At 37.8% G+C, this 21,292-nt stretch overlaps 1 protein-coding gene across 1 annotated transcript in view; it reads left to right on the top strand.

The window, feature by feature from the left end:
• Positions 1-512: 512 nt before the first annotated feature.
• HECTD2 (HECT domain E3 ubiquitin protein ligase 2) overlaps positions 513-21,292 on the top strand; it is a 36,738-nt gene continuing 15,958 nt past the window's right edge. The window contains exons 1-10 of the mRNA XM_027899872.1: positions 513-791; positions 5,366-5,495; positions 10,882-11,020; positions 12,767-12,869; positions 13,771-13,860; positions 14,309-14,373; positions 15,414-15,459; positions 16,573-16,682; positions 17,996-18,144; positions 19,557-19,680. Coding sequence (XP_027755673.1) covers positions 570-791; positions 5,366-5,495; positions 10,882-11,020; positions 12,767-12,869; positions 13,771-13,860; positions 14,309-14,373; positions 15,414-15,459; positions 16,573-16,682; positions 17,996-18,144; positions 19,557-19,680 — 1,178 coding nt within the window. The 5' untranslated portion in view covers positions 513-569. The remainder of the gene's footprint in view (positions 792-5,365; positions 5,496-10,881; positions 11,021-12,766; positions 12,870-13,770; positions 13,861-14,308; positions 14,374-15,413; positions 15,460-16,572; positions 16,683-17,995; positions 18,145-19,556; positions 19,681-21,292) is intronic.

The following is a 21,292-nucleotide window of genomic DNA, read 5'->3' as shown; positions in this document are numbered from 1 at the left end:
TTATTACTCGTGGCCCCACACCCTAGCAGCCCTCTCCAGGGCGGCTGCGCGGGGTCAGCCCCAGCTCCAGCCCGGCTGCCCGGCCGGCACCGCTCCGGTTCCTGCGCCGCGGAGTTTCCGTCGCCGTGTCCTCCGCTGCCCCCGCGCCGCGCCCCGGTCACCAGGCGCGTTTCAACGAGCCGCCTATAAACAACATGGCGCTGGCGGAGGCCGCCCCTCTTCCCGCCCGCGGTCTGTAGGTGGCGCGGACACCAAGGGGACGCCCGGGCGGTGGATCCGGCGCCGCCGTCTCAGCTGCGCCGCGTTCCGATCTCCCCCTCCTCGCCGTGGCCGCGGCGGGGGCGGCCGGCCTGCGCTCTGCTCCGCTCCGCTCCGCCCCGCCCCGCCCCGCCGTGCGGGGGTGTCTGGGCGCCCGGGAGCAGCTCGGGTGCTGCAGTGCCGCGGCGGCGCTGCGGGTGCCCGCGGGAGCTCCTCGGAGGCGCTCGGGGGCGGCGGGAGGGAGGAGCAGAAGAAGAGGGCGCGGGGTTTCAGGTGCCGGCGGCAGCTGAGGGGCGGCCAGGAACGGGACTATGTCGCTGCAGAGCCCGCCGGCGGCCACGGCCGCAGCAGAGCTGCCCCCCGGATCCGGCGAGGTGCTCCCGCCGGACGGGGAGCTGAGCCAGGGCAGCACCGCGCCCCTGGCAGCCGAGGAGGGCGGCGGGGAGGAGGAGGAAGAAGAGGAAGAAGAGGAGAAGGAAAAGGAGCGAGGGAAATTGCCGCCCATCCCGTCGGCGTCCACCGCGGCTGCCGGGGTAGGTCCCGTCAGTGCCCGGGCAGCCGCCTCCGGGACCGGCCCGGGGACCAGGACCGGCTATGCCGCTCCGTGTTCGTTTGCTGTGTTTGCCCCTTTATTTGGGAAGGGAGAGGGAAGAGAGGAAGCATCATGTTCGTTTTCTTTCATGTTCTTTTCCGTTGAGAGGCTTTCATTCAAATTTCTTAAAAATAACAAGTGCGTCTGTAAGCAGTGACATAATGAAGCTATAAATTCTCCATCCGCTTATAGTTCTTTAACATTTTACAATGGTCTGCTCTGTCGGGTTAGTCATGACTGAGGGTTTGCAGCACTGGTGAGTGTTCATTAAGGGTTCTCGGGGGTGGAGGGTTTCAGTTCATTACACTTAGTTCAGTTCATTACACAAGAGAGTTACATGGGAAATAGTTCTATATTTTTAACTTTTTCTTAAAAACTCTTCTCCGGGTTTTACTTTATGTTGAAGCAACGATGACAGAACGTTTTGATGAAATGATGAATGAGTTAACTTGGATAAAAAACTGGGAGAAGGGTATTTGCCAGAAGAATTTCGTTTCAGAAAACTCCTTTGACATTTTTAATTAAACCGTAGTTGCGATTTTCTTTCTGCTGACCATACAATGTTACAAAACATAAAATTTTCCTGGCATGAGGTGAATATCTTACGTAGCTCAGCGTTTAAATTTGGGGCAAGTTACTTCAGTCCAACAACAGCGCAAAAACGTTACTAATCCTGTAGTTAAATAATACACTTATGAGATTTTAGTTCAACAGTTTTGATAAGTATCTGACTTACTAGAAATTAGCATTTTACCTAATTTGATGTTAAAAGATTGACCATATAGTATTTATGAATGTCGGGAAATAATTGTAATGTTGAACTAAGTAATCGTATGCAAACTGCAAACTCCTAGGAGCAATTCTGCCAATTTTATGTTTTGTCTAAACGTCCCAATCTTCTGAAAGGCTTTCAGCTTTGCAAATCTGTCAGAATGTGGAAGAATTTGTTTGTTCTTGTGATTCCCAAATACCAATTTGGTGGGAGAAGTCTGTGATGGATAAGTGCCCAGGAGTTATTTTTACCTTTGAAAATCTCCGGACTTTGAATGGCAAATGCCAGTCCCTTAGAATAAAGATACAAGTGCTGGCCTAAAATGTGTCAGGCTTAGCTCAGCTAATGAAAAATGTGTGCACCTGGAGAGCCATGGAGAATCCCAACTGCCTTAAAGAATCAGGAGAACTTCCTTGTAGTGGATGTCCTTCATGTACCTCCGAACTGCTGCCCACAGGCATAAGTTCTCTAAGTTGACCTGCTGCAGAGGAGCTCAGAGCTGGCTGGATGTGACTGCTTGTCAAATGCAGGGCAGGGCTTGAATTCACAAAGAGCTGTATATGGGGTCAAACCATAGATGTATGTTATGGAGAGGGAGAGAGAGTTTTGTGGAGAGATGTCAGACACACTTCCATAGCCCTGGGTTTCTCTGTAACAGAATGCCAGTTTTGGTTGAAATACATCAGACAGGGAATGCTGGTATGCTTTTGCAAGATCTTTGAGTAGCTGTAAAGAAGGTATTGGAGCCTTGGTCTGCTAAGCCTCAGTTGTGACCAGCTGACACATCTAATTCCAGGGCTTAGTGAAGTATGTTGTGACATTCATCGTATATAGCATGATTTTAATACAAATTCTTGAATTAAAAATTCTAATGGAACAGCTGAAAGTGAGTGTTGCTTAATGCTTGTTCGATTGTTTCTTTCTGTTATTTCTGAGGAACATTGTGGAGATTAAATTAGTCCATGAATAAATTAACTTGATCCTGCAAGTAGTTCAGGCTTTTCTTATGGTCCAAATGGTGATTGGAAATAATGCACAAGGGGTGATGGTTTGGATGTCAGTATTCAGATTCTGAAAAGAAACTCGTGGGAAGGTAAATAACTTGCTCCCTAGTATGCAGGAACAAACAGACTTCTGTAAAGCAAAACCAGTCCAAAGTTACACCTTTCAAGCTATGAATGGAAGGGGAAATCCTGCTTCTTGTGTAGGCTGTTGCGTTGTCAGTTGCCTTTTGGTAATGAGCGTCCTCCACAGGGAAGAAAGTCTTTTAGTTTTCCCTAATCTTAAACATATTCATGTGGCTTTTAAATAAGCAATGTTAGGGCTAACATAGAATTTTCAAGAAACTCTTCTAGACGGTCTTTTGCCTCTTCCAAAGGGCGGTCTGTATGTGGTCTTTGCAAACAGTTTTACTTGTTTTCATCATTTAATTTAACTTCAATAATGAAAACCATACATTTATAAAATATAATGCTACTACCTCTCCAGTCTTATGGAGGGTGTAATGCTTTGGAAAACTTCCACTAAGAAGCTAACAGAATTGTGAATTATTAATATGCTCTTAAAACAGGACTGAAGATTACTTTGATCCACTTACTCCCTCTAATCATACTCAGTCCTAATGATGGGGAGGGGCAAGGGGAGTGCATATTCAGTTTTCTGATGGCAGTATGTGTGTAGAGTCTCAGGCTCAGAAGCTCAATGACCTCCCACAAAATTTGTACGTATGACATGGTGCTGTGCTCTTGTCCTAGATTACTCCCCAGGAATTGTCGGAGTTCCTCTTTAATGAGCATGAAGTTTCCCAGTATTCCTCCAGGGCCTTCCAATAAAGCTTTTGTCCATATGTTTGTCTAGCATTGTTAGAACTGCACTTGAAGCAGGATGATGGAGTTATAGCACATGCAATTTTTGTTCTTTATGATCACTTCTGAGGGAGGTGGCATTAAGAAGAAAGTTTTCAAATAACTGTTCACCTGTAGTATTTTAGTGGCATGGCCTTGAAAAGCTAAGTCAGTCAAAAAGGCTGTCACAATAATTTATTTCATAAATCTCATTTTCCCAATTATCTATGCTATATATTTCCTAGTCATCATAACTAGACTAGTCCAAGTTTCAGAGGTTTTCTACCTGGAGCATACATTTTGTGACAGAGCAGATTGACCTCAGATCTTTATTAGTTTAGAACTTCTTTTTCAGTCAGTAATGTTTGTTCAGGGTCTGTTTTTCTCCAGTCATGTGCCAGGTAATTTCTTAAGAAGCATCTTAATGATATTTCAAAGGTTATAGAACAAAAGAAAAAGTTAATGCGAAAATTGCTGTGGTAATTCCATTTTATTTTTGAATGTTTGTTTCATACAAGGATTTTGGAAATAGAAATTGAAACTAGGTATTTTTAAAGCTAGAAGTCCTGCTGATTGTTCATATTTGTAATTTACTGAGTTATAAGCCATGGAAAAATAGCTGTTTGTGCCACAGTTATTTAAAATTCCTGGCAGTGTACCAACTTGTGTACACTGTGGTGTGGTAGGTTTATGGGCTGTGTTATTAGCCTCCTGGTGATATTTCAGGATGCTGTGGTGGAAGTGAAGTGTTTTCCTCAGAACTCTGGCTGCATGTTGTAGTTCAAATTTATTTCTCTTAAGGGGAAAGGGAAATGTACTGGCATAAAAATTTTGATAGGATGTTATGTTAATTATTCTAGGGGGTTTATTCTCGTTATGGGAATTAAAGTTTTGATTTGCTTGGAAACATTTTTTCTAGCTGAGAGCAGAGATGCCAGATATCAAGCAAATGAGTCTTTAGGTTGCTGTGAGCTGAAAATCATGATGTGCGGGAAGAGCGTGTATCTTTTTTTTTGAGTTGACCTGCCTTTTCCTGATATCAACTGATGACTTGGAGCTGAGATAAAAGTTAAAATCTTCATCATGCGACTTTTGTCATCTTAGGCAAACCCCTTAGCACACCCATACTTTGCAAGTTCAAGAGTAAATAACTATATCTAATAGCAACCAGTGTAAAAATAGACTAACTGGCAAAATATTTTTGAAGTCTGTTGTGTGATTTCACTTTTGTTCACTGTTAAAACACGTTAGCACACAACACTTCTTATCAGAGGCTTGTGCAGGCTCCTTGTGGCAACACGTACAGGTACTCAAGGGGAGTTTCTTTTAGCACTGTGTTAACAAATGTTTGTTGGTTAGCCTCTCTTAAGTGGCAGCAGATGCTGGAAATTTGGAATCATTTGGGAGTTTTACCCAGGTAGTCAGTATTTAAGTTTTATTAGCAAGTTAGAATTTTTGGCTCTGCATTTCAAGTCTTGGGAAATTTTTCAAGAATACTTCGGTATATTAGGGTTATTTGGAAAAAGGAATGTGACACTTTCATCTCTTTAAACTGAGCTAGATGTAGGGAGGAATATAGGAGTAGTTAGACATTTGGATACAGACAGTTTGAATATTGTCAGCATTCTAAGTGTATTGTGTTTTCCTCACAGTAATCCAAGAATATCTTCACATCCTGCAAATTAATACTTGAGGTTTTTTAATGTAAGGAAAAGGAATTTTGTGGTATCTCTCCTGATTTAATTTGAAACAAAATTGCAGAATCATTATTTATGTCTCATTTAGTTATTACCTCTCTGATTTCAAGATTTAAAGGAATTCTGTGTAATACCTCACTAGTGAGATTACTCTTGCAGTAATGTATTAGCCCTTTATAGCATACTGTCGTATTAATTACAGGGGTTGGAGGGAGGAGCCAAAAATCAGTTTTCCACTTTCAGCAATCTCATCACAACTATCAACCAAAAGAAAGAAGGCATCGGAAACAGAAATTCGCCTACGCAACTTGTTATACCCAACATCAAAACCGGTAAGAGAATAAAAGCCCTGTGTTACTTAGTTACCAAGGTAAGAAGGTGCTCACTTTTCTGCCAATATTTGTATTGTGGTAGTGCCAGAAAATCTAGAAGTCTAGTTTAAATTATGCTTTGTTGTACATTGTACAGGCAGGCAGTGATATATATGATAGTCCGTCCTCGGTAGAGGTTGTGTCATAGGGACAGGTTGGAGAAGAAAAAAACAAATAGACATGGAGGATGAAATAACTGTCTGAAGTTAAAGAAAGTTACTGATTCAGTAGTCTATCTACATATACTCTTTGTCTAACTGCAGTCAGACAATGTCTCTAGAAATTGTGTCAGAATTTTGGAGAAAATTTTTCAGTTGCCATCTGAAGGATGTCAGGGCTGAGGCTGGGATAAGGTTTTTAAGGGAGACAGTTGCTGAGGGATGGTGTTTTTCAGTGAAGATGAAGGCCAGTGCTGACACAAAATGCACAGGCAAAGATTGATAAGTTCTAAAGCGCTTTAAAGGCAAGAAGGAAGGTTGTTGTGGTATGAGGTAAAACAATAACTGATGAAAAGATAAAGTGGAGCTCTGTATTCAGTTTGGTAGGCTAGAATCATAAAGCCTAGATGAGATGATGTTGTGGCTAGACCTGGGATTTTTATTAGTTTTTTGGGCTAGGATATGAAATTTCAGTAATTTAGGACTTTTATGAAGAGGCTGTACAAATATTTGTCAGGGTTGTATTGATTTTGTCTCTGAGCAAGTCCCTTTCAGCCTTATTGTGCTGTGGTTGGCTAAGTCATTATAGCACTCAGTGAATTTGAGGCTAGAAAAAAAGAGACTGCATTAAGAGATCTGTTTCAGTAGTGCGAGTTAAAACTATTGACAGGTATTGTCAGTTTCGAAGTTGTGCAGAAAAGGTGGCTTATAACTTGCAGCACTGGATCCTTACTAAAAGAATCTTTGTATCTATTCTATTTATACTGAAAAACTAGAAGTCGTACAAGACTTTTTTTTTCTTTTTTTTTTAATCAATTTTTGTTATGGATTAAAGAGGTGCTTTCTACTTCCAAAAGGAGGGCAATCACAGAAACACAAAAGGCAATTTTGTTTGAATCATGTCTCGGACAGGACTCTGGGCTTTGCTCAAGTCACTTTGTACTACACAGAGGAAACCACAGCGGCTGGAGATGACCAGAAAAGAATTGTCCCACTGCTGCATAACATATCAGAGTTGAGCTCAGAGCGGTGTTCTTGAGGGCAATACGTGGGGTAAGGCAAAAAGTAGATGCTGCAAAGCAGGTCAGGGCTCTGCTGATTCTTAAAAAGTGGTGTAACAAAGTTGGAAAATGAACTTCAGGTGACCATTGCTCTCACCTCTGTATTTTAAAGAACTTGTTACATGTGAATTGCAAAGAAGCAATTGAACTATTGTTGCAGTCTAAAAGTCCTCAGAGAAATAAAACATTTTGCCTTTCTCAGACATTATTTTCCTCAAAAACTAAAAGTGACTCCCTGTCAATATTAACTACTCAGCCGCTAGCCTCTCTACCAGAAACATGCATGCAGTTGATTCAGACTCCAAGCTGCTGTCTTTCATTATTTAAGTCTTGTTTCCTGTCCAGCTTCTGTCTGAATGGTTACTTAGTACAATCTTAGGTTACAGTATGAAAGCCTGATGCTTAAGAAAATTTAGGACAAAGTAAAATTAATATTGGGTCAAGCAATGTGAAAAATACAGTACCCTCTTGCAGAATTCATTTCACTAAACAGAAGAAATATGCTCCTCCCCTCCTGCTTTTTTTGTTTTGGTACCTGGCGAGAATGGTAAACTCTGAACACTTTTCTTTTGAAATGCCCTCAGTTTTGCTGCACCTAATACTGTCCCAGTTGTAATTATTGCCTCATAAGTACTTAGTTGTTAATTTTCACCACACTAATGCATGGTACTATTTATTATAGCCAAGGATATATTCTTGAAATACAGCTCAGTGTGTAAAATTGAGCAGATATTCTGGTATTTTCAGAGTAACTTGCCTATATAAAACCAGATTATTTTTAGCAACAGTGCAAGGTGAATATTTTAAGGCAGTATTGTATGGAATAAGTAACAATTGAAACAAATGTCTCAGTTAAAAATGCTGCTTTTGCTCTGGCAATCAGGAATAATGGTTGGTGTTTTGGGATGTATTTGTTTTTATATATATCTGTCTATATTTGTATCTTTACATGTGCTATCTCTCTGAGCACATGTAGATGTATATATTTATGGGCATATACTGGTAATTCTTTAGTCTTGAGTTAAAGGATGTGAATTTCACTGAAAACAAAAGTATGGAAGAGGTAATGCTGGTAAGTGAACATGAAAGCTGGGGAGATGTTTGTTTGCTACATAGCTGCCATATATAACAGGTCTTCTAATGTAACAATGGTGTGGGATGAAATTTATATATTAAATAGATTGATATATTTCTTTTCTGATGTTACAAATACAAATAAGTTTTGTTTCCTTAAACTGCCTCAAAAATTTCTATCTGCCAGCAGCTGTATTGGTCACCATGAAAATAACTGCTGTTGTAAATTAATTTATTGTGAGCTTCCCTCTACTACTCAATTCTGCCTTGTATCAATGAGATTTTCTTCCCCAGAGTTTTTGATCATTCCTTAATCAGCCATGCATTGCTGAATCTTTTTACTTGGTGTAACTGGGCAAGAAGCCAGAAATGATTGTTTTCTCTCGTAATATTGTGTTATTATTGCTTATCAACTAAATAAGTAAAGTTTCAAGTTTCTCCTCGATGCAGCTCATGACAGATTTTAATTAGTACTCTTGACTGGCAAATGAGCAAATAAATCTATTTATAAATAAACTTGAATGATGACAAAACATACTGAAGTTGGCCCTATTTGTTAAAAATCAGTTTTAGCATATCTAAATTAAACTGCACATATTTCAAAGAAAATTGCATGGCTGGCAGGATGCAGCTTAGCACCTGCAGCCTCAGTTTGCTGAAATGAGAAACAGCTTCTGTCAGCAGATTTGAAAAGAATATTTTCCTCATTTCAGTGTATTCAGATGATTATAATTCAACAGGTTATAACTCAATTTTAAAATCCATTTAAAATTGAGAAGAGAACGAGATAAATGAAAATGGCTTGTTATTCTCAGAATATAAAAATAAGACAAAGTCTTAGTTTCTTTGAAGTCAGTCCATCTTGCTTTCAGAAAATGATGCACAATAGCAGAGCACTTGCATGGTGGGATTGTTGGGCACCTTGGCTTGAATTACTTTAGTAAGTTTGTCCATGCTGTTTTTTTTAAAATTACTACTTTTCTCTTCAAATAGCTTTAAATTCCAGTTGTGAGAATGGACAAGGTTTCATATCTGTAGTTGATGCCATACTCAGGGGATTGAGGACAGTTCTGATCTGTTACCTCATGAATGGTGGCTGAGTTAAGTCACAATGACAGTTTCTGTGTCATTAGCATGAGTGAAAAGAGTCAGTTTTTGGGATGTTGGGATTTTGTTAGCATCTGTTTCCCTGCTGTGATAAATGGAGTAGGGAGAGAGTAGTGATATACTTTGATGTTTAGTTAATTTTTAAAAAAAACAGCTCTTGAAAAAGGCTTAAGAGCTCCTAGAGAGCTTTTAGACATAAGGATCCTTCATAGAGGATTTTTGTTAAATATGTTTGACTTTTGAGGACATTTTTATTTTATATAGTGTCTTTTATCCCAAACATATGTCACAATTCATATAAATGTGCAGTATAAATCAGATTAAAAAAGCACTTTGAGGATATTTGTCATAAAATGAGTGTTGGAAATGCACTGGAAAATTTTTTTCGTGTTTTGGGTGGGTTTACCTTGGCTGGCTGCCAGACACACTCTGAGCTGCTCTACTGCTCCCCCTCCTCAACAGGATGTGGGGAGAAAATAAGATAAAAAAGCTTATGGGTTTAGATAAAGACAGGGAATCCACTTTCCAATTACTGTCATAAGCAGAGCAGATTTGAGGATATTAATTTACTGCCAGTTAAACAAAACAAAATCAAAACTCAGAACACCTTCCCCTGCCCTGACCAACCATACTCCACTGTTCCCAGTCTCAGCTTCCCTCCTTTTTCCCCCACTCTACTGCCTTCTTTCCTCCAAGTGGCACAGATGAGTGAGAAACGGGGATTACAGTCAGCTCATAAAACTTGAACTCTGCTACTCTTTCCTCCTCACCCTGCTCCAGCACGGGGGCTCTCCCATAGGATACAGTCTTTCACAGACTTTTCCAACATGTATCCTTTCCATGAGTTGCAGTTCTTGAAGAACTGCTCTAATGTGGGCCCTTTCCACAGGATACAGTCCGTTAGGAGTGGAGTGTTCCAGTGTGGGTCACCAATGGGTCACAGCTCCTGCCAGCAGCTGCTCAGGCATGGGCTCTTCGTGGGCTGCAGGGGGATCTCTGCTCCAGCGTGGTGTTGCAGAGGGATAACCTGCTTCACTATCTTTTCCACTGGCTGCTGGGGAATCTCTGCACCAGACCCTGGAGCTCCTCCTTCTCCTTTTCCACTCATCTGCAGGGGAGTTTCTCTCTTTTTTTTTTTTTTTTTTTTTTTTTTTTTTTTTTTTCCCTTAATCCCTCCTCTCTCTCAGCTGCTGTGCAGTGTTTTTTACCCTTTCTTTAATATATTATCAGAGGGGTGCTACCAGTGTCAATGATGGGCCACATCTGGCCCACAGTGGGTATGTTTTGGAACTAATTATGTCTGATATAGAAGCAGCCTGATCTCACCTCTAACAGCAGCTGCACTGTGAGTCTTCCACACTAACCTGATACTATCAAATAGAAACTAAGGAGTAGAATAGAAAGACCTTAATAAAGCGCTGATGGCTGTACTAGAATAGGCATCCAAATTTACTGAGAAGAAATGGTCAAAGATGCTATTGTTTCACTAATTCTCTATAAGACAAAAAAGTTTGCCTTTCCCATTTAATTTATTGGAGGGATTCTTTAAGGAGGCAGTAGATGATCCACAGTCAGCTCTAGATAAAATTATATGTCACAGTGCAGTAAAATGGACTGAAGTCTTGTCCTTGTATGACAGTTGGACTTCGGTGTGGTTCTGCTTGAGATTTTTCATAGCTGTGGGACACACCGTTGTTGCAGTTTATGTATTATAATATTTAAAATCTATATTGTAAATACAATGGGGGCAACACTGCTATTTCTTTCAATTAGTAAAAGTTTCCGTCATGTTTAGGATGTGCAAATCGTAAGAAAAATCATTGTTTAAAGATGTAGGATCAAACACTGAGTTTTGTGGGTTTTTTAGTTCCTGTATATCTGCATTTTACTAACTAAATATTTATGGATACAGTTGCATTGTATTTATTCTGCTTTACCTTTTTTTAGTAGGAGACTTACCACCTATTTGCCTCGACGTACGGCAGAAGCAACGCATGTCTATAGATACATTGCCCCAGGAACTGAAAGCACCGTTTCCTCCTGAACCTTCCCTTCCCGCCCGAACCAAAACTGTGAAAGATTTTCAGTAAGTTACGCTGGTGTTCTTAAAATTGTGTGCTTTTTTTCTTTCTTTCTTTGGGCTTTTTTTCATTTTGACCTTCATACATTTGATTTTGTTAATGGCAGTTGAGTAAGACTGACAAGAGTTTGGTTGTGATGGTGGGATTGATAACTCTGTTGCTGTGAAAATTATCAAAATAATTTTTTTCTAGCTTGAAGTGTTGTTCCATACAGAAAATGGCAAAACATATACTTCAGAGCTAGAAATTCAGTGGATGTTTAGTTTTGGAAAAAAAATGTGTGGCTTACTGTAGGCTGTAAAATCCCTTGCAGTCTAAGGTATTTTGTTTACAATACCAATGATTTCTTTTTTCCACGTATGAAATTTTGTGCATTCAGTGAAGAAAAGGAATGCTTTTTGATTGTTGGTGTATTTGGTGGGAAAGGCAAGAAGTGAAAAGGAGAATTTGAAAAGTTGAGGAACTTGTCACTGACAACTGAGCTACTTTTCACTGGTCTCTACTTGAACACTGAGTCATTGATCACAGCTCTTTGACTGAGACCATCCAGCCAATGCCTTATCCACCAAGTGGTTCACCCATCAAATCCATGTCTGTCCAGTTTAGAGACAAGGATATCATGCAGGACAGTGTTAAATCATAGAATCAGAGTCACAGAATAAACTAGGTTGCAAAAGACCTGAGATCATTGAGTCCAACCTAATATGGATTTGGGTTGGAGGAGACCTTTAAAGCTCGTCTAGTCCAACCTCCCTGCCATAAGCAGGGACATCTTCAACTAAATCAGAGCCCTCTCCCAGCTGATTTTGAATATTGCCAGGGATGGGCCATCCAGCACCTCTCTGGGCAACTTGTGGAAGTGTTTCACCACCCTCATTGTAAAAAACTACTTCTTATAATCTAAAATTACTACTTATAATCTAAATGGACCCTCCTGCATTTTAAAACCATTAGCTCTTGTCCTGTCCCTTTTAATCCTCTCTTTTGAGCCCCTACTACCCTTCCATTGCCCCTCTCCTATGACTGACATCCACCAGGAATGGCTAGTTCCTTCTCTGTTGGATCTGGCAGCTGCTCTCTACACTGAGCTGGGTTTTGCTTTCCCCATGCTGAGACTTTCTTGCACAGTCTGCTGCAAAGCAAGAGGAAGGGGCTTCCAGGGGAAGGCCTTAAACAAGTCCACGTAGATGATATCAGCCATACTTCCATCATCCACCACCACTGTAACCCTATTGTAGAAGGCCACCACATTTGTCAAGCACGATTTGCCTGTAGTGAAGCCATGTGGGCTGTCACCAGTGACCACCTTGTCGTGTGCCTAAGATTGTTTTATTTGAAATATTTGAAGAGAAATAAAATTTTGTAGAAAGGGTAATGAATTTGACTGGTTTAGGAGCTTTTATACTTAAACAAATTAGTCTGAGAAATTTTATCTCATGTTAGTGTAGCTTCAGCATAATGCTGTTCTGCTAATTATTTGTCTTAACATACTGAACTGTGACATTGTGAATTAACATTTTGAATAAAAGACATTGCTCAGGTGTATCAAACACAAACTGTGCTTTTGTTCTCTTATAATACCATGATCTTTAAATGACAAGGAAGATGTTAGAAAGATACTGATATTATAGCTGTCTGTCTTCTAAGTGTGCTTAGTGAGAAAAACTTAGAGTTACAGTATATTCTAGAGTCTTAACTGGCTGGCAAGATCAAACCCTTATATTACCAGTATTTTAATGTATTCTTTCTAGGGATGATGTGGAAAAGTCTAAGGCATCAGGAGATTGGAAAGCTGTACATTATTTTTATTCTACAACATTTGATTCTTTCCTGGAGATAAATGCTGCATTTAAGGTAGAAAATAATTCATAATACTATTTAATAATTACAGTGCTTTGCATATTCAAAATGTTTACAAAAATATCAGTTAAAGGCTTGCAACCACTTACTCAAGGCTACTACAGTCATTTTGTCATGATCTCACCAACCTTTGTTAGACAACCTGTTATTGCATTTCTTCATTGATTCCAGTTTAAGTAACTATATTTCAAGTTTATGTGAAGCTTTAAAATTCCAGTACATAGTTTGTTTTGTGACACTGTGAATGTGTGGATACTTTCTACACAAATTACAGTTTTAAAACATCCAAACTAATGTGGAAACCCAGGCAAATCTGAAAACACAAATTCTCTGTCCCTAAAAAAGGGTATGATATGGGATCTAGTAGAGCTGTTTGTGTGTAACGATGACATGCTTGGTTTTTCTTGGGAAATAGCTATATTTGTGTTTCTTAATTCATGCTGAGTTAATATTTCCTGCCTATTATAGAGCAAACTGTGCTTATGACATGTCATATGGACAATAGGGCCTGAACCTAGACAAAATAACTGGTGACTTCTAATTACGTTACAAATATTGAATGTTTAAAAGGTCATTGCTTTTGTCTGATGATGGATCAGAAACAAAGATAAAAGATGAAAGCTCAGTGTAATTCATTATTTGAAGACCTCTTACATTTTTAAAAAGAATGGCAAGATAATGGAATTACCTGAATATTGCCAATGTGTAGGATTATTGTTGTTTTGCTTCATCTTTCACATATTAATTAAAGAAACCTGTATTCTTTTGTTTTGATAAGGAAAATAGTCATATATGTTTTCTTAAACTTGCTGTTAGAATTATATTTTTCAAGGATAGATTAAAATATTTGAAATATTTAAAAACCAAAATATTTCATGTATTATCTAACTTACAGAAAGATACCAATTCTCCATTTAATACTGTTGAGGACTCTGGAATCGATGCACAATTTGTGGATGTTGTCTATGATGCCTTATTAAATACTGTAAGTAGAAGAAAATAATTCGTGTTTTAAAACATTGTAACAATTATTTCAATGAAGAAATATGCTAAGAAGCAATTTATACCAAAATTCTTCTCAGATATGCATGATTTCTGAAGAATCTCTCAAAACACACTTAAAACAATCCCACGAGAATTTGCCATAGAATCATGAAAGCTGTTCTAGTAAAAGAGGAGGAAATTTTTCCTACTTGTAAAGCACAGTTTATATTGTGGTAGATTTACAGTTTTTAAGTGAACCACAATTGGCACAACCCTGGGCCTCAGCTAATAATCAGTGAGGAGGATACTTAGGAGGTCAGCATCATAACACAAAAGATTTCTTAGCTGTCTTGAATCACAAGCAAAACAAACTTATTTGTTTGTACAATATCTTGTATTGAATATGTATAGTTACTTCAGATTTGATTTTTCCTCTCCTTTTTCCGTAGCCTCAAGATGTTCAGAAGTCAGTCTTAAAAGGAATAATTAATGGTCTGCTACAAGAATGGACAGGGTAATTATTACAGATGTCTGCATTAGTACTATGTCAGCACGTAAAACTGATGTTTTGTATTCATTGTTTTAGACAAAGAAAGAAAATGTTGTCATGCAACTTATTTGATGCATAAGAACTTAATTCCTTTTGCCTGGCAAATCTGCATCTTGAACTCTGTCAGCTGACATTTAACCCCTGGGAGGCAGATACAGACCCAGCCATACATTCCTTCACCAAATCTCAGCTCCTTCTTGCCAGGGCATTCTTTTGGACATCTGATTTGTGAGATGAATTAAGGAATTTATTTAGGGTAAAACTTATTGTCCGCCTCCCAGTAGCAACTAGGGTAACTCCCTGATTTGAAGTTTACTTCACAGTACCATTTGTGTGTGGCAGCAGCATAGAAAGAGCAGTGCAGGATGCAGAAGGGGATAACCCAGAAGCAGAAATTTTTTCTGGAGATGACAACACGATGATGACTTCTTAGCATGAAGTAATAGAAGTGAGAATGCAAAGTTAATTCATAAAAAGATACAGCAAGAGACAGTGCCTTGTTGTGACTCACATGTGATCCAGGTCTTGGCTATTCCTTTTTCCATTTTATGCTACTTTTTCTGTGCTGTTGCTGCATGTGTGCTTTTGGTTATGTAAAAGCCTTGATAAATGGCAAGAAGTACAGAGACTGCAGTGGTAGAAGTTTATGAAGAATTCTTGCAGGAGACATCAAAGACAGGGCAAATAAACTCATCTGTGGTGTGACTCAAGATAGACAATAGCATGGAATTGCCTCTTTGGGGAGCCTATTATTCTTCAAATCTGACCTTTTTTTGGCCTTCTCTTATGCTACAAAAAACAGATGATAAAATAGCCTGCTGCCTTTAGGGAGTTGTTGGAATCTGTAAATATCCTTTTCAATTACTGAGAGCAGTGAAGATTCTTAAATACGGTATTCTGTACAAATTGACCAAGCAAAATAAAATTGTGCATGATTTCATGACTCCTAATGTGTGTAAATTATGCATTCATATGGTTCTGTTTGTTATTGCATTCATTCATAGGCCACGAACAAAAGATGATCTTAGAGCATACTGTATACTTTTGCAGGTAAGAAAAAAAGTCTTTTTGTTTAAAAATGTGTCTGCTTAACTTATAATCTATAAACCAGTATACTATGCAAACAAGATAATTTGTATAGCTGTGATACTTCACATATAATTTCCTGTTATAAGAGTGTATTAAACTATCTAATAAACTATGGAAGAAGTGTAAGGAATGCATGATGGGAGTGGGACTTTAGTGGAAGATGGTTGATGGGAAAAGACTGCATAGATTAAAACCATGAACTAACAGACAGGTAATTGTTTCCTGTTATTTTGTGAGTTGAAAGAACAAATGTTTTACCATGTTATTTGTTCTTATTTCATCCTTATTCTCAGATTTGCTTTACTGGTATGCTGTAACTCTGAAAGTTTCAGTATATGAACTTTCTGATATTGCTATAACTTTCTCTAGTGTTCATTTTATCCAGCAGACTTTCTCCAGTTTATCTAACTGGCTGCATTGTCTGATTTTTGTCTGAGTTCACCTATTACCTTTGCTGCTGTAGGTGATTTGCATTTGCAGCAGATTTCCCCTGTAAATTTTGCCAGTGTAGGCAACACCTCTCCACATAAGGAGTGATTTTTGCTGCTATTTGACAATATCAGGTAGTAATTTCATTTTTTGAGGCAATAGTTTTCTTCTACGGGGTGGTATACCAACTGTGAATTACAAGGGCTATCTCCTGCTGAAATGTGGGAACGTGTGAACTCAGATAAGAGGGACTGACGTCCAGATAGACAGAAGCTACAAGAATGCTTTTTACAGAGATGAAAAGCCCATCTCTGAGAGAAGTGTAATTTATGTGCTACAATGTAAAGGATAATCCAGAAAAATACATTAGTTACTGCCTTTGGGCTACCTGTGGGCTTTCTTTTGAAAAAAATAAATAAAAAAAAAAATCATCCTTTTACAATATAGCAATTGTGTATTTCTTATTGGGCTAGAAATTGCAAGTAATTTTTTCCCATAGTTTTACCTCTGTCACAGCTATTTTTGTGAATTCATTTCCTGTGTAATTGAATTGTGTTGGCAACAACAAACATAAGAAAAAATCCTAATGACTTTTCTCCTTTTATGCAGTTTATTAACCTAACACATTTTTTTAATCTTTTTCAGAATCCTCAATTTAGTAACACTTCTACTTATGTCATCTATGCTCACTTGCTAAGACAGATAGCAGCCTTAACAGAAGCTGACCATCATTTCCTAGTGCACTGGTCTAAAAAGTAAAAAAAAAAAAAAATTAAACAATTGTAATCCTAAAAATGGAATTTTAAATTTGTTTTTGTCTTTCCATTGGTGTTGACTGTTTTATAAATTATACGAAAGTTAGTTTAATTGACTAAAGACATTGTTTTTGTTGTTTTCAAAGTACATATGGACCTAGTCCATTAAGTGATACTGATTTATAGATGCAATATGTGTATAATGTATAAAAATTAATATCTTCATGCAAAAAAGTCTTAACAGGAAAATAACTTGCTGAAGTTACTCTTCCATAACACATGCAAAATACCTTGTGTGTAAATTTTTAGTTACATGTTTATATGGTGTTATGAAAAAAAAAATGTGATCTTTGTTTAAATAAAGTTTTATCTTGCATAATTTGCAAAAGATAATGTAATCTTACTGTATTGTGTGAAAACTACAAATGAACTAGAGTCCTTGCTTCATAGTGTAATGCAGGTGGTGAGAGAGTGTGGTTAGGGCATTAGATTTGTAATTAATTTAAATAACTAATAGCACTTCACTAATCAAGTCATATGGGGGTAACTGCCCAAAGAGCGGCTTCCAAGTTGGTATGCAGATTGCTTTCCTTGTACTGACTGTGCAAAAGGTTCAGTTTGGGGTAAAAAAAAAAAAAAAAAAAAAAAGTATGTCCATATTCACAATTCCCTTATCTCCTAGGGAACCTGTTAGTAAAAGTTTTTTATTTTCTGCAAGGATGGAAATTGTGGTAAAATATGATTTCATTTGAACTGGTGTTTACAAATAAGGTTTGCACACTTGGTTAGGGATGCAATAGGCATATCGAAACATAGATTAGAAATGGAAACCATTAAAATAGGAGAGATCTTGTATAGAAAAGGGTATTTTAACATGCCTACACATGTGTTGTTGTGCTATTATGGAAGTGGTACAGCACATAATTGAAAATGTGCACTTGTCACAAGTATATGAAGTACTTTTCCTCTTAATTCAATAGGACCAAGTGTCTCAAAATAAAAAAATCAGAATTCCTCAGTATTCGGAGTATGGAGTGAAATAGATAAGGATTTTTGTTTAGTTTACTAAGAGTCAAGAACAGATAATGATTCTATTGTGCTGCTTTTTTTTCCACAGAGCAATAGTTAGGGATGCACTGAAGAGAGTTACCAAGTGTCAATATTTAAAAGCACGCTTCTTCAAACTTTTTCTAATTCTGTTTTTACGTATAGGACAAAAGCATGTTTTTTAGAAGATAACATTGAAATCTGATAACATAAACTCTAGTGTAGACAGTGATAACATGAGAGTAAGTGCAGCATGTCTGTTTTAGGATTTCACAGAGGAGGTTCAAGCAGGTGGTGGACAGGTTACTGCAATTCATTTCTTTACGTCTGTTTCCTGCAAAACCTGAAGAATTTCCACCTATGGTGAAATGTAGCTGGTGGATTCCATCAGCAACAAAAGTCCTGGCTTTATTTAGTAGGTATTTTTCTTGAACTCTGTATGCATATGTATGTTTATATAGGTATGTTTGTGTGTACATATAATGTTTGAATATATATGGAGAGAGAGAGAAAGGATAGTTTTTACTGCTCCTCTTCTGGGTGAGACTTTACAAACTACAATGAAAGTAGTAAACAACAAAGAAAGTCTTCTGTTGCTTTCCAGTAGAGGATAATTGCTATTCATCATTTTCCTGTGACAACAACTCAAGATCATTCCAACAGAAATCCTCAGAAGTAACCAGTGGTTAAGGTTTCCCTTAGATTTGTAAAAGAAATGTCTTAAATTTGTAATTGCCAGAACTTCTTCTATAACTGGCCTACCCCCACAGAACTATTTAGCATCCAGGAGAATTTAGGCAATGCATGTGCCTCTTAAATCTGATCACTGCAAATTCAAACCAACTCATGCCAAATAGTTTGGTGATTAGAGCATGTACTTTCTCCTTTCTAGGAGAAAATAAAGCCATCAAATTAAAATTAAGATTGGAATTAAGATTCTTTCACTGTCAACACTTGTATTTAAAAGCATTCTGCATAATCCTGCCTGTCTGGAGTTAGGCACATAAGCACATTTGTATCTAAAACCAAGATATGTGTTTTGTAGTCATCTGTGAAAGAGCTGCCAGTTCCTTAGTTCTAGAGAAAGAGCTATTTAGTAAATCAAAAGACACTATTTTGTGTCTGACTGACCAAAATTAAACCATGTTGAAGTGCAAATAGAGAAAACTTATTACCTGTTTGACATTATATGAATGTTACACAGTGAGATAGCTTAAATGTGAATTAGTTCTCTTCGTTTGGTCAAGTACTTAAGTTATGTACAGGTGAGTCCACATGGTATAGTAGTTGCCTGAGGAAATAGGTGTATCTCTGCATACTATGTTTTATGCCCCTCCCTTTCCATGCCTTTTGCAAAAGGCATCCAACACAAACAGGTGATTTTTAACTGGAAAGCATGTAGATGTTCTAGCCATAGCTGTGTTTGAAATTAGGTGGATTTCTTAAACACTTTAATTTATCAAACTGCTTTTTCATCATTTTCAGCAGAACATAATGTCCTTTCTCTGTGAAACCTCAATTTAGTGTGTGTCAATAGGGGAGCCAGAGTCAAATTGAGGTACCCTTATCATAAGTGGGCTGAACTAAGGGTTTACTATTTTCTACAACAACTAATGTGCTGTCATATGGTGTTATGTTATAGCATAATTCTGTAGCTAAGAATGAGCTAAATTCTGTTGCTAAGTTATTTGTTTATTAGTGTTAGTTTAAGCTAAGTCTAAAATAATAGTAATGAAGTTTCTGACTTCACTGGTGCTCATGATGCCAAGAAATGCGGTATGCTGAACACAGACACTGTTTTAAAAGACTTTTATGTTTTCTTTGTAGATGCTGCAAATAGTCTGATCAGTCCTCCCATTATTTCATATACGGATTTCTATAATTCTACACTTGATCATATTGATCTTATGGAAGAATATCATAACTGGCAATGCTATGGGAATTCTCACAGGTAAGAGGTTGTTTCTTGTTAAGTAGTATTTTAAAGCACTGTATCTATGCTATGTGTATCTATATTAAATATAGTGAATATATATATATATAGTGTATGTATATATGGTATACATACCATTTACGTGTATATATATCCACATTGAATACTGTATTTTACCGGACAAACATAGTATAGCTACTGCTTGTTATACTTGCTACTACATGGATGTTAGATTGACTGGAATAAATCTCATTCTGCCTTGCAAACTAGAGAAAAGATGTAAAATATAGATGATAATAAAATAACTTTATTAATTATGGACAGAGACTTCTAATCGTGTCTTACTACAAACATTTCAGCCTCCAATACATTCATAGACAGTGATGATGTAGGCATACTTACCACTTAATGATGAACATGTATGTAATTATATGTATATATGTGGCTCCAACCATATTTGTTCCAGTGAAATCAATCGCAGTGTTTCTGTTTCCTGAAAATAAACACACAATTTAAATCTTTAGACTCAAAGCTTGCAAAGGTGTTTCTCGCCTTATGAGGGGCAGCCCAGCAGTATGATTTAGAATCATCTAGAGAAATAGACATTTCATCTTTTTCCTGGAGTTCAAAATCTTATTAATGTTTTGTTAATAAAAGCGGTTTTTTGCCTAGCTGTGTTTTTCAGCATATCACTGTGTATCACTCACTCTTTACAGCTTAAGTCACAAGATCAATCAAAATTTCCCCATATCTCGAGACTTTTCAGTAAGCTAATTTAAGACATCAGCCCTCTAAATGTAGCTTTTTGTTTATTGTGTGTGCAATGTCTCTTGCCTTTAGCAGCAGTTGGGGAAAACTTGGAGACCATAATTTGTTCCACTAAAGTAGGTATTTTAGGTTAGGCTTCTGACTGATACCTGATACTCTGCTTGGGAAGGTGAAAAACCAAACAAATTAAACAAACCACACAAAATCCAAATAAATAAAACAATTCCCCCAAAACCCCGTGACACATGATAGCAAAACATGTGCAGTAAGCCTTGCGTAGTCTCAGTCAAAGCATTGGAATATGAATATTGCTGAGCTTCAAATGATTTTTTGATTTTTTTTTTTTCCCCCCTATTGGCACCATCTGGCTGTCTTGGCACCCACAACCAATCTTATAAAAGGGCTGTGGAATTTCCACCTGCTCCAGTTCTTTTCAGTTAGCTGGGGCACTGGGAATTATGTCAAAACAAAGTTTGCTTGACACATAATTGTTCTTAAAGTATATATAGTTCTGGTAGTTTGTTACAAGGACACTTTTTTTTCAATTTTACATCTTTTGACTCCTTGTTTTTCCACTTAAAACCAAATGAAAAACCCCCCAACCTGACAACAAAGAGCAAGTCCTTGTTTACCTTCCATATGGAATATTTTGAAATGCAGAATTCTTTTAACTAAGTCAACACACTTTGGTAAAATATTTTTGATTAAGATTTACAAAAGACCAGGTGGGCTCTGCTTATTTCAATATGAACTCCTCTTAGGTGATGCGTGAGCTAATTAAAAAAACTTACCAAAATAACCAATAATAAAAAAATCTTTCACTGATGATTTCTTTTAATCATGATTTCTGACACTTTTCAAA

This window comes from Empidonax traillii, unplaced genomic scaffold (assembly GCF_003031625.1).
Source record: "Empidonax traillii isolate 1590-97213 ecotype Southwest subspecies unplaced genomic scaffold, ASM303162v1 scaffold693:size341962, whole genome shotgun sequence".
NCBI classification, from domain to species: Eukaryota; Metazoa; Chordata; class Aves; order Passeriformes; family Tyrannidae; genus Empidonax; species Empidonax traillii.
This window is presented reverse-complemented; position numbering and strand designations above follow the sequence as displayed.